General features: G+C 53.5%; 1 protein-coding gene across 1 annotated transcript; it reads right to left on the reverse strand.

Annotated features, from left to right (window-relative positions):
• Window positions 1-1,214: 1,214 nt before the first annotated feature.
• On the reverse strand, window positions 1,215-5,975 carry LOC147697038 (uncharacterized). The gene is made up of 2 exons (XM_086933279.1): window positions 1,572-5,975; window positions 1,215-1,481 (listed from the first exon to the last, which is right to left on the reverse strand). The coding sequence occupies exon 1, from the start codon at window positions 4,689-4,691 to the stop codon at window positions 1,602-1,604; it is 3,090 nt and encodes a 1,029-aa protein (XP_086789405.1). The 5' UTR covers window positions 4,692-5,975; the 3' UTR covers window positions 1,215-1,481; window positions 1,572-1,601.
• Between the last annotated feature and the right edge of the window lie 8,725 nt (window positions 5,976-14,700).

The raw sequence follows: 14,700 nt of genomic DNA on the forward strand, positions 1-14,700 counted from the left end.
TTTTGACGAATTCCAATGCATGGCCCTTTTCTATAATGCCTAGCACCCAACGGTCCGAGGTGATGGAGGACCATTGAGAACCAAACAGGGAGATTCGAACTCCAATCTGCTGGGTTAAAGGCAAGTCATTGTAGTATACTAATGGATCCTCTGTAAGAGGTTTTCCCTCTATAGGTCTTGGCCGGCTGTTGACGAGACAACTGCTGTTGGTTACTGGAGTAACGCCGGTTGTTTTGGTTATAGGAGCGATATGGATTGCTTCCTCCCCAAAAAATTGGAATTGGTGCCTCGCCCTCGAGCACCCCGAAAGGGCTGTTTCTTAAATTGAAGATTCACCAAGGCACGTGCAGTGTCCGTGTCCTTTTTTATAGATTGTAACGCCTCATCAACGGGTGCTCCAAAGAGTGATTCGCCATCATATGGCATAGAGAATTTTAGCCTGAACTTCCTGACGGAAGGAGGTGGAGCGCAACCAACCTTGCCTACGTAAGACAGCCGCTCCAGCGAGCTTTCGGAATCCAGTGCAGGCTACATCTACTGCACAATCAATCAATTCAGACGTTCTTTTTCCTTCCTGAAGAAGTTGCAATGCTTCAGTCTTAGAAGCATCCGGAAGCAACGCCACATAGGCGGTCATATCTGCCCAAATTTGGTGGTCATATCGACCCAAGAAGGCCATAGCATTAGCCGCTCTCACCGTAGTGGAAGACAGACGAGAACTTGCGCCCTATAGCATCAAGGCGACGGCCCTCACGGTCCAGAGGCGCTGTAATAGTGGATGCAGGATTCCGAGATCCCCGCTGAGCTGCCTGTGTAACAACCGAATCTGGCTTCGGCTGGCCAATGAGGCATGCTGGAGATCCAACCGGCACCTTATATTTCTTTTCTAATCGTGGTAATTGGGCAGGCAAAGAATTTGGCGTCCTCATTAGTTTCACCGCTTCAGCCCAGATGAAATCTATAATTGGAACAGTATGAATCTGTTTGAATGGTTGACTCTTGAAATCGTAAAGGAAACAATCTTCCTCTCTTTGGACTCGTGGTAACTTAAAACGCTGAGCCGCTCTGTCCATTAACTGATGGAATCGAATAGTTTACCTGTCTGTGTAGTTTTGCAGCTTGAAGATCTTTCTGGATTCACTATGCTGTGCATATTCCGCGGTCTTGTGGTTGGGTCCGGATTCGTAGTCTTTTTTTTGTTTTTGTTTTTTTTTGTAGCCCTTGTGGGCGTCTGCGTCACACCTCCTCGGGCGCATTTCCGGTGACGTCGGCATGCTTCCTGCGGAAGCTCCCACTCTTGGGCGCCATCTTCGGATTCTTTTTTCCGTGTTTCTTTCTTTTCCGAAGCAATGGCAATGTTCTATTCAGGTGATAATTTCTTTACCACTTGTCCTTATATTCTCTTACTTCTCCTCCTATTTTTTTTTTGACCACCTCTTCTCTCTCCAGCCTCATCTTTCTGGCGGAGGTGGGTTGGTTTGCTAGTGAATCCAGAAAGATCTTCAAGCTGCAAAACTACACCGACAGTTAAGAAACTATTCGTTTTGTAGCGTGAATCTTTCTGGATTCACTATGCTGTGCATCGATTTCGTAGCGGTTTCTCATTTCCGTGGCGGCTGGGTGGAAGATGAGCTCTGGTTTCTGAATATATGCTGGAGCACCCTTTGTCCGACTTGTGCTTCCTTGTTCATTTGCACATCCACGCAATAGTGTTTCGTGAATGTGTGCACCGAAGCCCATGTTGCCGCCAGGCATATGTCTTGTATGGGTGTATTGGCCAGGAAGGCTATTGTAGCCCCCTTTTTTCTAGTGGAGTGGGCGCGTGCCCCCTCTGCCAGTTCTTCTCCTGCCCTTTTGTGGCAGAGTTGGATCGTTTGCGCGATCCATCGTGCAATAGTGGTCTTAGTCACTGCCTTGCCCATGTAACTGTTGGCAAACGACACAAAGAACTGTTTCGTTTTCCTGTGCCGGTTTGTCCTTTCAATGTAATGCATGACCGCCCTTCTGGTGTCCAGGGTGTGCAGAGCTCGCTCCGCGCTAGTAGTTGGTTTTTGGAAAAAACTCGGTATCTGTATGGACTGGTTCATGTGGAACCTGGACACCACCTTCGGCATGAAGTGTGGGTCGGTCCTCATCACCACCCTGTCATTGTGTATTTGTAAGTAGGGCTCCTGTAGCGTTAGCGCTTGCAGCTCGCTCACTCTCCGCAAGGACGTTATTGCAACCAGGAAAGCCGTTTTCATAGTTCGCATCTTCAAGGAGGCCTTGTGAAGTGGCTCGAAGGGTTCCTTCATGAGTTCCGTCAAGACCACGTTTAAGTTCCATGCCGGTGGTGGCACCTGCTTGGGTGGTGCAATCCTTTTTGCTCCTTCCAGGAACCTCTTTACAACTTGTGATGTGAAGAAGCTTCTGCCCATCTCACCCCTTGTGTATGCCACTATAGCCGCCAGGTGAACTCTCAACGAGGACGAGCTAAGGTTTTTCTCCAGTAGGTGTGTCAGGTACTTCAGTACCGTGGAGTCCTTTTTCATTTTGTTTTGGAGTCTTTCCCTCCTGCACCAAACCGTGAATCTTTTCCACTTTGCGACATAGCACTTCTGTGTGCTGGGCCTTCGTGCCTCCCAAAGGACCCTTAAGGTGCTCTCGGGCAGTCTCAGATGTGTGAACTTTATGTCCTCAGGAGCCATGCTACTAGGCTCATGCTCTCTGGTTCTGGGTGCAGCACCTCTCCGTTCTGCATGGAGAGCAGGTCTTTTCTTCTGGCGAATCTGTGGGGTGCACACTGCGCCATCTCCATGATCTGCGAGTACCATGTCTGTCTCTCCCACTGTGGCGCGACCAGTATCAGGGTCATGGTGCTCGCTCTGCACTTGCTCAGTACTCTGTGCATCAGTGGTATCGGGGGAAAAGCGTATGCAAATTTCCCGGACCAGTCTATCCATAGGGCATTCCCAAGGGACCCTTCTTCGTGTTGTCTGGATGCGAAGTTTCGGCATTTCGCATTCTGGCGTGTTGCAAACAGGTCCACTGACTTGTGTTCCCCACCTGTTGAACAGCCTCCTAATCTCTTGAGCATTGAGCTCCCATTCGTGGGATGCTGAGGTCTGCCTGCTCAGCCAGTCTGCCTGAATGTTCTCCTTCCCTGGTAGGTGTATGGCTAGCAGGTCTATCTGGAGAGGGATGGCCCACACCTCCATATCTCCTGCGCCAGCGTCGAAAGCGTTGAGGACTGTGTTCCACCCTGTTTGTTGATGTAGAACATCGCTGTGGTGTTGTCTGTCTGTATCAACACCCTCTGCCTGTACAGTCTTGTCTGGAAGGCTTTCAGTGCAAGGAAGATAGTCTTCAATTCGAGGTAATTGATGTGCTTCGTCGCATCTGCTGGCGTCCAAAGACCGCTCACTTTGAGCTCCTCCATGTGAGCGCCCCATCCCTTCAGGGAAGCGTCTGTCGTGATGGTCACTGTCGGAGTTGGGAGTGTTAGAGGCTGTCCCCTTGTTAAGTTCTCCAAGGTCCACCATGCCATCTCCTTCTGCACTGCGTGCGTCACCACCACAAGATCCTCCCAACTGCCCGAAGCCTGTGACCATTGTTCCTGGAGCCATTCTTGCATGGGTATCATGTGGAGCCGCACATTCGGCACTAGGTGGATGCACGATGCCATCATCCCCATGATCTTGCTCGCAGTCCTCACTGTCCGAGCTTGTCCCTTCCGGTAGAGGCGAGTTTCCTTGACCAGCGCCCTCGCTCTCTTCTCGCTGGGAAACACTTTGCCCTGTAAGGTGTTGATCTCTGCCCCCAGGAAGATCTTCACTTGTTCCGGCTCCATTGATGATTTCTTCCAATGGACGGAGAACCCCAGGTTTATGAGCGTGTTCGTCACTGTATGTGCATGCTGCTTGCACTTCTGGTAGGAGTTTGCTTTCACCAGCCAGTCGTCCAGGTAAGGGTATACGTGTATCCCCTGCCTTCGTAGGTGCGCTGCGACTGCCGCGAGGCACTTCGTGAATACCCTTGGTGCTGATTTCAGTCCGAAGGCCAGCGTTGTGAACTGGTAGTGGCCTCCTCCGATTGCGAACCTGAGCATATGCTTGTGCTTCTCGTTCATCGGTATGTGTAAGTAGGCGTCCTTGAGGTCTATCGTGACCATGAAGTCTCCGACCTGCAATTGCGGCAGCACCTCCTGCAGGGAGGTCATTTTGAACTTTTGTGTTCTTATGAATTTGTTGAGGAACCTTAGGTCTAGGATGGGTCTCATTTTGTCGCCGACCTTTGGTACTAGGAAGTACGTTGAGTATATTCCCTTGTTCCTTTCCCTGAAGGGAACTCTTTCTATGGCCTGTTTTTTTTTTTTTAAGTTCTTGCACTTCTTCCTGAAGTCTCGCCAGCTGTTCTCTTGCTGGTGGCTTCCCCCTTGGCTTTCTGTTTGTTGGCTTTTTTCCAAACTCCATGCAGTATCCGAATTGGATGATGTTTAGGATCCATTTGTCTGATGTTATTTCTCTCCACTCCTGGAGATAGAACTTTAATCTTCCTCCCACTGGTGTCATGTGGTCGTAGGTCTCTAGACTGTCCTGACCCCTTCGTACGTGGTGCCCCCTGGGATCTTTCCTGTGTTTGGGCACCCGTAGGTGTCTGAAGTCACTTTGAGATGGGCTGCTGGCCCCCTCTTCTGTTCTGGCCACGGCCATTTCTCCCTCGAAAGGACTGACCTCTTGGCTGGTATTGCCAGGATTGCTTCTGGTGACCTTGCTGAGCCTGCGGGTCTGCCTGGTGCGTCTGCTGGAAGGCCTGGTGCGATGTACCTGGCTGGTTTCCACCTCTCCCGCCGGGCTTCCGTGCTGGGGTGCCTCTCCTGTTGCCTCTGAACTGCAATGCCCCCATGGATCTTGCCGTCTCGTTATCTTTTTTGAGTTGGCATAGTTTGTCGTCCACCGTTGTCCCGAAAAGTGTTTCGCCGTTGAACGGTGTGTTCAGGATACTGTGTTGCACCTCGGGTTTGAACCCTGAGATCCTGAGCCAGGCGTGTCTCCTTTCCGTGACACCCATCATCATGAGCCTGCTGGCGGTGTCTGCTCCGTCCAGGGCTGTCTTAAGGCAAGAATTTGCCGCGTTTTTCCCTTCTTCGACCAATTTTTCGGCCTTCTGCCTGGCATCTTGCGGTAGGTCCTTCACCAACTGCCCCAGCCCCTCCATGATCTGGTACATGTGTCTGTTTAACAGGGCGTTGGAATTAGCCATGCGCCAGTGGGTCGCGGCATTTCGCTCGATCCTTCTCCCCCACCAGATCCATCCTCTTGCTCTCCTTATCCGGTGGTGGGCCCGAGGTAGTGGGTACGCTCGCCCTCTTCCTAGCTGTGGCCGTGATAATGGAGTCAGCGGAGACCTTGCCTCGAATGTAGGCCGGGTCCTTCGAGGAGTGCTTGTATTTCTTCTCTGTTCTGGGAGTTACCGCCTTGCACGTTGCGGGCTCTTTGAACGCTTCCTTTCCCTGAGCCAAGACGCTCTCGAGCATTGGGAGGAACTGGCTTCTTGTCTGTGTAGGAAGTAATGTCTCTAGCAGGAAGTCTGCTTTCTGCTTTTCTTCGTCGAGCTTTAACTTGAATGCAGCTGCGGCTGATTGTATCGCCGAGTTGTACGCCCCAATATCGTCCGGCGGCGAGGGTCTCGAGGGGTATGAGTCGACCGGCTCTTCCGGGCTCTGAGTCGACCGGCTCTTCCGGGCTCTGTGTCGACGTCCAGGTAATCCTCCTCGCGTGGGTCAGAGGTGACCAACTCGGCGTCCACCCTACTGCCCTCTTCGTCCTCATAGCTGTAATCCTCGTAGGGATTCTCTTCAGCTTCCCGGTCGTCGACCATCTCGTCGCCAGGCACATGGTTGTCGACCCGTTCCTCTTACTCCTCGACCAGATCTAGCACGGTGTGCTTGGTCTTGTGTGGAATCGTGAAGGCACTCATCTCGGCGGCGACTTACTTTCTCCGCTGCAAGAGACTTGCCATCTCGGCTTCTAGCCGACATCTTTTCCTTTCCACCTCGGCCGCGTGTTCGGCCCCTCTCTTAGTCGCCTGGTTCGGCGGCGAGATTTTCTGCGTCGACGGCTTGGACGTCGAACTGGCTTTCGGGTCCTTGGACGGTGCCGAGGCTTTAGGGTCTTTCTCCCTCGACGTCGATCGGTCCCTTTCGGCGACGATCTTCGACGCTTTCTGCTGGTCAACAGCTTTCGGCGCCAGGGACTCCTTCTCCAAAGATCCGCTGGGCCTACTTGTGGACGTGGACGGCAAATGTCTGTCGGCGCCTTCGGGCTCTTGGCCTCGTACTTTCGAGACTCAGAGTCTCTCGTGTTCTTGTGGGACGTCGAGTCTCCTACCTTATCAGGTGTCTTCTTGTAATCGGTCTCTACGACCGTGTAGCTGTCGTCTTCGGCGGCAGCGTTGTCCTCCTCCTCCGAGGAAATCCCCAGCTCGTACAGCGATGGTGTCGGGGATTTTCCCGTCGAGGGCGGCGTGAGCTACCCTCCGTCTCTTCCTCACACGGAGGGTCTTCTGGGCGAAGACGGCGCAGGCGTTGCAGTCCTCGCTTCTGTGTTCTACCGGTAGGCAAAGGTTGCAAACCGGGTGCTGGTCTTTCTGCACGTACTTGTGTCTGCAGTTCGGGCAGAACTTAAACGGCGTGTTGTCCATCCTCGAGCGTTCAGGCCTCCCTGACCGCGTGGACGTCGACGATCGTCTAAGTTCGAGGATTTCTCCTTTTCTCTTCGTCAATGTTCTGCGAAGCCTTCTCTAGTCTTCTTCCAATATCTTCAACTTCAATTCTTTCCAGTACTTTCTCCAAAAATGTCTGGAGCCCAACGGGAACGATCCAGACCCGACCGCGGAAAAAAGAATCTGAAGATGGCGCCCAAGAGTGGGAGCTTCCGCAGGAAGCATGCCGACGTCACCGGAAATTCACCCGAGGTGTGACGCCGACGCCCACAAGGGGTACAAAAAAAGAAAACAAGGAAAAGACTACGAATCCAGACCCAACCACAAGACCGCGGAATATGCACAGCATAGTGAATCCAGAAAGATTCACGCTGCAAAACTTGCAATATCCACCGAAGAATCCCCTGGCGTCACTTGAGATGGGAACGGTGTTAGTGCCCGATAAGTCATCCCACTCCTCCATGTTATCACCATCCAAATCTGTAACCTCCCCATCTTTTAGATCAGGAGGGTTCTCCTAGTCATCATCAGGATACACAGTTGCGTGTACTTGAATTGAGGTGTGTCTCTGAATGGCAGCAGGTGGTGGAGGTAAGGAAGGAGCAGCTGACGGCTCTACAATAGGGGTTAAGACTGAAGGGACTGTAGGCACTTGTGGTGATGGTGGGAAACGCCTGTTAGTCGTCTAACATAATTAGGAGGTTAGAGATAAGCGACAAAGGTAACATCGCAGTTGGAATTTGAGTCGGAACTTCATCTTGTTGTCCATACTGCTCCTCCTCATTACTGACCTCTTGACACTTTATGATTAAATCTGATGGACGAACAAGTTACTTACCTTCGGTAACGATATATCTGTAAGAAACATTAGTTAGTGTTAGATTCCTTACCTTAGAATATCCCCATGCGTCAGTCTGGATCCGGAAACTTTTACGTAGCAATACCCTTGCGCGTCTGTAGGCGTCCCCTGCGGCTCCGCGTCCGGCGTCGTCGTGCACCGTGATGACGTCGCTGGAGTATATAGACGCTGCCTCCGCGCGCTGACGTCAGTTCTTTGTACACAGCTTTTCCGCGCCAGAAGACGCAGAGCCATGAGAGAACCAACACTGGTGCCATTGGAAACTAGGGCCCTGAAAGGGATGACCTTAACCCTAGGTATCAGTTCGCAGAACGGGGAGGATGGGTGGGTTCGGTAAGGAATCTAACACCAACTAATGTTTCTTACAGATATATCGTTACTGAAAGTAAGTAACTTGTTCATCTGAAAGAAACACGTTAGTATTAGATTCCTTACCTTAGAATAGATACCCCAGCAATACCAACCCCGGTGGCGGGTCTGCGAACCAATACAACACTACACCAGAAAGTCCTGGAGGACAGAACGGCCAAAGAAGCCATCCCTCCGGACTTGACTGTCCAGGCAGTAGTGCCTCGCAAAGGTGTGCAGCGAGGCCCACGTAGCCGCTTGGCAAATGTCCTGCAAGGGGACTCCCCGGCCCAGGGCAGTAGTAGCCGCCGTGGCCCGAGTGGAATGGGCCCTCAGCCCAACAAGAGGCTCCTTCCGAGCCAAAGAGTAGCACGCTTTGATGCAGAGAACGACCCACCGTGAGATGGTCCGTTTATGTACCGCCCGTCCCTTCTTCGCACCCACGTAGCCAACAAACAGTTGGTCATCCACCCGGAACTGGCGTGTGCGATCCATGTAAAATGAAAGCGCACGTTTTGGGTCCAGACGATGGAGCCGCTCTTCATCCTTTGAAGGATGCGGAGGCGGGAAGAAGGAAGGGAGGGTGATGGACTGCCCGATGTGAAAAGCAGAAACTACTTTGGGCAGGAAAGAAGGTCTAGTCCTCAGAACCACCTTGTCAGGATGGATGGACATGAAAGGAGGTTTGACAGAAAGAGCCTGGAGCTCACTCACTCACTCTCCTGGCAGAGGTGATGGCAACCAGGAAAGCCATCTTTAAAGTCAGAAGACGGAGAGGGCAAGAATGAAGGGGCTCAAAGGGAGCACACATCAAAAAGGTTAGAACCAGGTTCAAGTCCCACTGAGGCATCACAAACGGAACAGGTGGATACATGTGTGTGATGCCTGTGAGAAGGTGGCCTGATATGCAGTGGTCACTATTCTAGTGAACACTATGTATCAGTCCAGCAACCCTTATTGATGATTGGTTGTAAGTCAACCTTATAGACCAGCTATCCTAGTAGCGTGGATACGAGCAGTCTAAGGCTAAAGACTCGAGGGGGCGTGTTAAGTCAGCTGTTACACCACATATACCCCTTGAACACCAAGTGAAAGGACACCACACAAGTGTTATGAAAATAAACAGTTATTTATTAAGAATCACAACAGCCCTGTACTCTTTATGAGGACAGGGTACTAAGCACAAACCAAGACTCTTACAAAATACTTAAGTTAGCACAGTATATACAAATGCCCGAGGGGCACGGAAAACCATATACTTGAAAAGTGGAATGCGAAATTACTAGCAGGTAAGTACAGTACTAATAGGCTTTGGAATCGCTAGGACTTGACTATAGAATCGTTAGATTACTTCTAGGAGACCCAGGGGACTCGGGTGCAGAGTGTGCACTCTCACGCGAGATGCGGGACAAAGTCTATGGTAGCTAGAATTTGCAAAGTTAGTGTTCTCGGGCGAACCCGACCTGGTAGGGAGAAAACGAAAGTAGATTCTGACCCTTGGATAGTGAGGCTATGCTGGGGCACCGAAATGCCGAAGTTACCTAGCCCAGGGGCTGCAGCTGCATAGGACTCAAAAGACGTCGGGAATCCTCGTTGACGGACCAGGAGCCTGGAAGAAAGAAGTTGCTGGCAGGCGACCAGTGAAGAAAGTTCGGTGGATCCAAGCCTGGATCGATGGAAGATGACACCTGAAAGCAGAGGGGACCAAGTTCGAGACTACTAGCCAGTAGTCAGTGGGCACCAGGAGGGCACCGGATGGTAGCCACCTCGACAAGGCGTGTGGGTGACGCTGGGCTCGGAGATCTCACAGACCAGGAGGCGTTGTTGGCGACCAGGAAGGAGGATCGAGCTGTCCCACGAAGATAGAAGCTGTCGGCGTCGCTGGACCCAGGATTGGGCAACAAAGCCGTGGCAAATTCAAGCCCACGCGGTGGACCTAAAATGGCGTCTGGAGTGGACCAGGAGGGTCCGGGGTGCCTCTCTTCAAGAAGGAAGCAAGGGCCAGTCTGGAGCAACCAGACCAGCAGCAGTGATGTCGTCGGGCGTCGTTCAGAAGGCCACAAGCCAGCCGGCTAGTAGCCAAACAACGCGGTGCACAGCAAACAGCAGAAGGGCCCCACGCAGATCGTGGAGATGCAGGGAGGCTGATCTTGGGTGCTGGAGCTGCGCAGGGTCGGGGCTTCTCGGACCCCAAAGCACTCACCCGTGGAGGACACGGTGGGCTTGCAGTAAAGATGTCGTGCAGTCTTGGCGATCGTCGGTCCCTCGAGGTCTCGTCGCACTCACGGTTCTCAGCTTGGCTGTAGGTGAGTAGAGGTCAGAGGTGCCAGGGAAGCCGGGTCTCGTCGAGCTGGGTCGTCGGATTCGTGATGAAGGACTTGCAGCAGACCGCAGTGTTCTTTAGGATGGTGCCTGCGGATGCAGGGTGACTACTCCTTAGCCACAAGGGAGAATCTTGATGAAGAAATCGTGAAGTCCTTTCGCAGAAAGTCGTGTCTTGATTCCAAAGATGATCTAATTTGAACAGGGGGCCCGCTCCAATCTTTATACTAAAAAAGGGGGCTGACCCGGTGACTAGGTCCTGCCTATGGGTGGGACTAGGAGGGGGGTGGTTACACCCCTCTGCCATGCCGGACTTCCCTAGGCCAGGGGCTGGTGTGCCCCTGGAACTGGTTCAGACCGGCCTATGCGTAGTGAGCACCGGGGTGCCACTCAGCAGTCACCTTCCTGTAAAGCCCTGCCTACCCAGGATACACAAAACCATGTCTGGGACGGTGCTAGCACCGCCCCTGACAGGAAACCCTTTGTCCAGGCTCCCCTCGCTGGAAGGACTCCCAGCTGCAGGGGGTCAGACTCGTGTCTGTGGTGGCAGCATCCATTTTGTGGAGCTGAGGCTTCAGTTAACTTTAACCGGGGTTCACAGTTATATACATGTCGTGTCCCTCTAGAAGGGTGGAATGCTAACCCCGTCGCCAGAATTGGCGAGGGGTTAGTATTCCAATTCGTATGACACCTTACTCGACATGTTTTGATAAAGCAACACCAAAGTTAGCATTTAACCGCGAGGATTATAATGCACTTAAGAGTATATGGTATGCGATATCATGGAACAGCTATTAGGACTTGGTTCCGCAAGCTGCAGACAGGCTCAGCTCATGCCAGAGCACCATCTCACACGATTCCAAGCACTCTGCCTTCAGGATTGTCAAGGCCTGCCATAGGAGTGACTGATAGGAATCTGTGTGTGTATTTTAGGGTTAGGTATAGGTATACTACACCTACAGCAAAGGGTGATTACACGACTTTGCCCCAGCTGTCATGCAGCCAGTTGTGTCAAATTTAGGAGGCCAGCCAGGGGTGGCATAATACATGCTGCAGCCCCTGGCAGCCCTGGGTACACCTATGCCCTGAGTTACAGGGTCTGATAAGGTGGCCCAGTACCAATTGGAAATGTACCTAGGGTACATGGAATCCATTTTACAGAGAGAGCAGTAGGCCTGGGGTCCTGATTGGCAGGGCCCCAGGTCGACTATGTCAAAAACCAGCTAAAACACAGGGCAAAAAAAGTTGGGGGCAACCATAGTCAGGAGGTACCTTCCTACAATGCCCTTCAAGAATCTCGTTACAATTGGGGACTTGAACAAAGAAGGCTGATCAGGAAGCCTTAGAAAGTCTGAAAGGGCCGAAAGGTAGCCCTTGATAGTGCCCAGAGCAGAGCCCTGCTGGGCAAGAGAGAGAAGAAACAGAAGAACCTCGGAGAGAGGGGCAGAAAGAGGATCCACAGCCTTTGCTGTGCACCATGCCACAAATCTGTTCCACCGACAGGCGTATACCGACTTTGTGGAGGGACGCCTGGCTGCCAGAATTACATCACAGACTTCAGGAGGCAAGTCAAATGGCCTCAACTACCGCCGCTCAATCTCCAAGCATGGAGGTGGAGACTGGACAGGTTCGGGTGGAGGACCGTCCCCTGCTGCTGCGACAGAAGGTCCTCCTGAAGGGGCAGACGGATCGGGGGACCGACTGACATGCTGAGTAGCTCGGGATACAAGTACCTTCGAGCCCAGTCCGGAGCCACAAGGATAACTTGGGCCCGGTCACGCCTGATCTTCTTCAGCACTCTGGGCAGAAGTGGTATAGGCGGAAAGGCGTATAACAGACCGCAACTCCACTCGCGCCGAAAGGCGTCGCTGTGCGAGTGCCGTCTTGGAAACTCCAACGCGCAGAACTGATGACATTGCGCGTTCTCTTCTGTGGCGAATAGATCTAACCAAGGCTCTCCCCATTTCCGAAAGAGGCCTTGCGCCACGTCCGAGTTCAGACGCCATTCGTGATCCATCGTGCACAGACGGCTGAGTTCGTCCGCCCTGGCGTTCAGAGAACCTGCCAGGTGTTGAACCGTCAGAGTCACCAACCTGACGTTCCAGCCACTGCCAGAGGCGCAGAGCCTCCTGGCAAAGGGTCCACGACCCCACCCCGCCTTGTTTGTTGCAGTACCACATGGCGGTGGTGTTGTCTGTGAACACTTGCACCACACTCCCGTTGACAAAGGGGAGGAATGCCTTCAGTGCTAAACGAATCGCCCGTAGCTCCAACAGGTTGATATGGAGCCGGGACTCCGCCGGAGACCAGATGCCTCTGATCTCCGCCTCTCCCAAGTGGCCTCCCCAGCCCTGGAGGGACGCATCCGTCACGACAACGTGCTCCGGTTGGGGAAGGGAGAGGGACCTGCCTCTGACCCAATCGCGGTCCGTAAGCCACCACTGCAGTTGTCTCGCAGTGCCCTCCGAGATCAAGACGTGGTCGGACAAGTTGCCCTGATGCTGGGCCCACTGAAACTTCAGGTCCCACTGCAGAGCCCGCATCCGCCACCGGGCGTGATGCACCAGAAGGATGCAGGAAGCCATCAGCCCCAGCAGCCGCAGCGTCAACCTGACCGAAACCCGGGATAGCGGCTGAAAGATGGGAATCAAAGCCTGAATATCCCGGACCCGTCGTTCCGGAGGATAAACCCGAAACTGCGCCGAGTCCAGAACCGCTCCGATGAAAAGGAGCTTTTGAGAGGGACACAGGTGTGATTTCGGCACATTGATGGAGAACCCCAGGCCGTGCAAGAGGTCTGCCGTCATCTGGAGGTGGTGGACGACTGTCTGGGGCGAGCCCGCCTTCAACAACCAGTCGTCTAGGTAGGGAAAGACTGAAACCCCTAACCTGCGCAGATGGGCTGCGACCACCGCCAACACCTTTGTGAACACCAGTGGGGCGCTGGTAAGGCCGAAGGGGAGCACGATAAACTGAAAGTGCTCCTGGCCTACCATGAACCGCAGGTAACGCCGGTGGGCCGGCAGGACGGGGATGTGAAAATACGCATCCTGCAAGTCCAACGCTACCATCCAGTCTTGCGGGTCTAGGGCAGCCAAGACCTGAGCTAACGTCAACATCTTGAACTTCTCCTTCCGGAGGAAGCCGTTGACGTTCCTTAGATCCAAGATAGGACGTAGGCCCCCTTTGTCCTTCTTGGGTACCAGAAAGTAGTGGGAATAGCAACCACGTCCTACTTCTGGCCCAGGAACGCGCTCGATGGCCCCCTTGGCCAAGAGGGCCGTAACTTCCTCCCGCAGAAGTTTCAAGTGGTCCCCCGACACACGGTGGTTCTGTGGTGGCATGGCTGGAGGAGTGGTATCGAAGGGGAGGGAGTAGCCCCTTCGGACGATTTGCAGCACCCACCTGTCCGATGTGATCGTGCGCCAGCAGGCATGGTGATGGCGAACCCTGCCACCCACTGGCATCACGTGGGCCTGAAAGCACGGACTAGGAGGATTTTGAGGCAGATGCTGCAGGGGGAGATGTGGCCTGACCCCGCCGTTGACCCCGACCGCCTCCACGGCGATTTCCACGGCCGCCACCGCGTTGAAATGATTGCTGCGGTGCGTGGCTGGCAGCACGTGTGGGGACGCCCCTTCCGTGGCCACGAAAGGAGCGAAACAAACCCGCTTGCTGGCGCTGGGTCGAGAGACCCAAGGACTTTGCCGTGACCCTGGAGTCCTTGAAGCGTTCCAGCGCGTGGTCCGCCTTGTCAATAAACAGGTGACAGCCATCGAACGGCATGTCCATCAAAGTATTCTGGACATCTGCCGAAAAGTTGGCGGATCTCAACCAGGCGTGGCGACGAATCGCCACCGTCGTGGACATCGCTCTGCCTAGCGAGTCGGTCGTATCAAGACCACATCGAATAGAATATCTAGCTGCATCTCGGCCCTCAGCTACAGCTTTGCAGAGTTTTGCCCGCACCTCCATGGGGCATTCTGGCAGCAGTTCCGCGACCGTATCCCACACAGAGTGGGTGTAGCGGCCCAAGAGGCAAGCGGTGTTGCAAGACCGCAGTCCTAAACTCAGGGACGAGAAGACCTTCTTGCCATACTGGTCATACCTCTTGGATTCCCGGTCGGGCGGGGCCGATGGGAATGCGGACTGGGAGGTAGAGGCCTGGATCACCAGACTCTCAGGGGTGGGGTGGGTGGACAGGAACTTGGGGTCGTCTGGACAAGGACGGTGGCGTCTGGCCACGTTCCGATCAACAGGCGAACCTGAAGAGGGCCTGGACCACGTGCCCAACAGAACGTCTGATAAGGCTTCGTTAAACGGCAGCAGTGGCTCCTGTGGGCATGACCGCGGTTTGAAGACCTCAGTGAGGATGTTAGGCCTCGCGACGGGGAGCTCAAGGTGTAAGGCCTTGGCAGCCCTCATCAACACCACTGAATAAGCAGCTCCCTCCTCCGATGCCACGGAAG

The sequence above is a fragment of the Lissotriton vulgaris genome, chromosome 8 (assembly GCF_964263255.1).
Source record: "Lissotriton vulgaris chromosome 8, aLisVul1.2, whole genome shotgun sequence".
NCBI lineage: Eukaryota > Metazoa > Chordata > Amphibia > Caudata > Salamandridae > Lissotriton > Lissotriton vulgaris.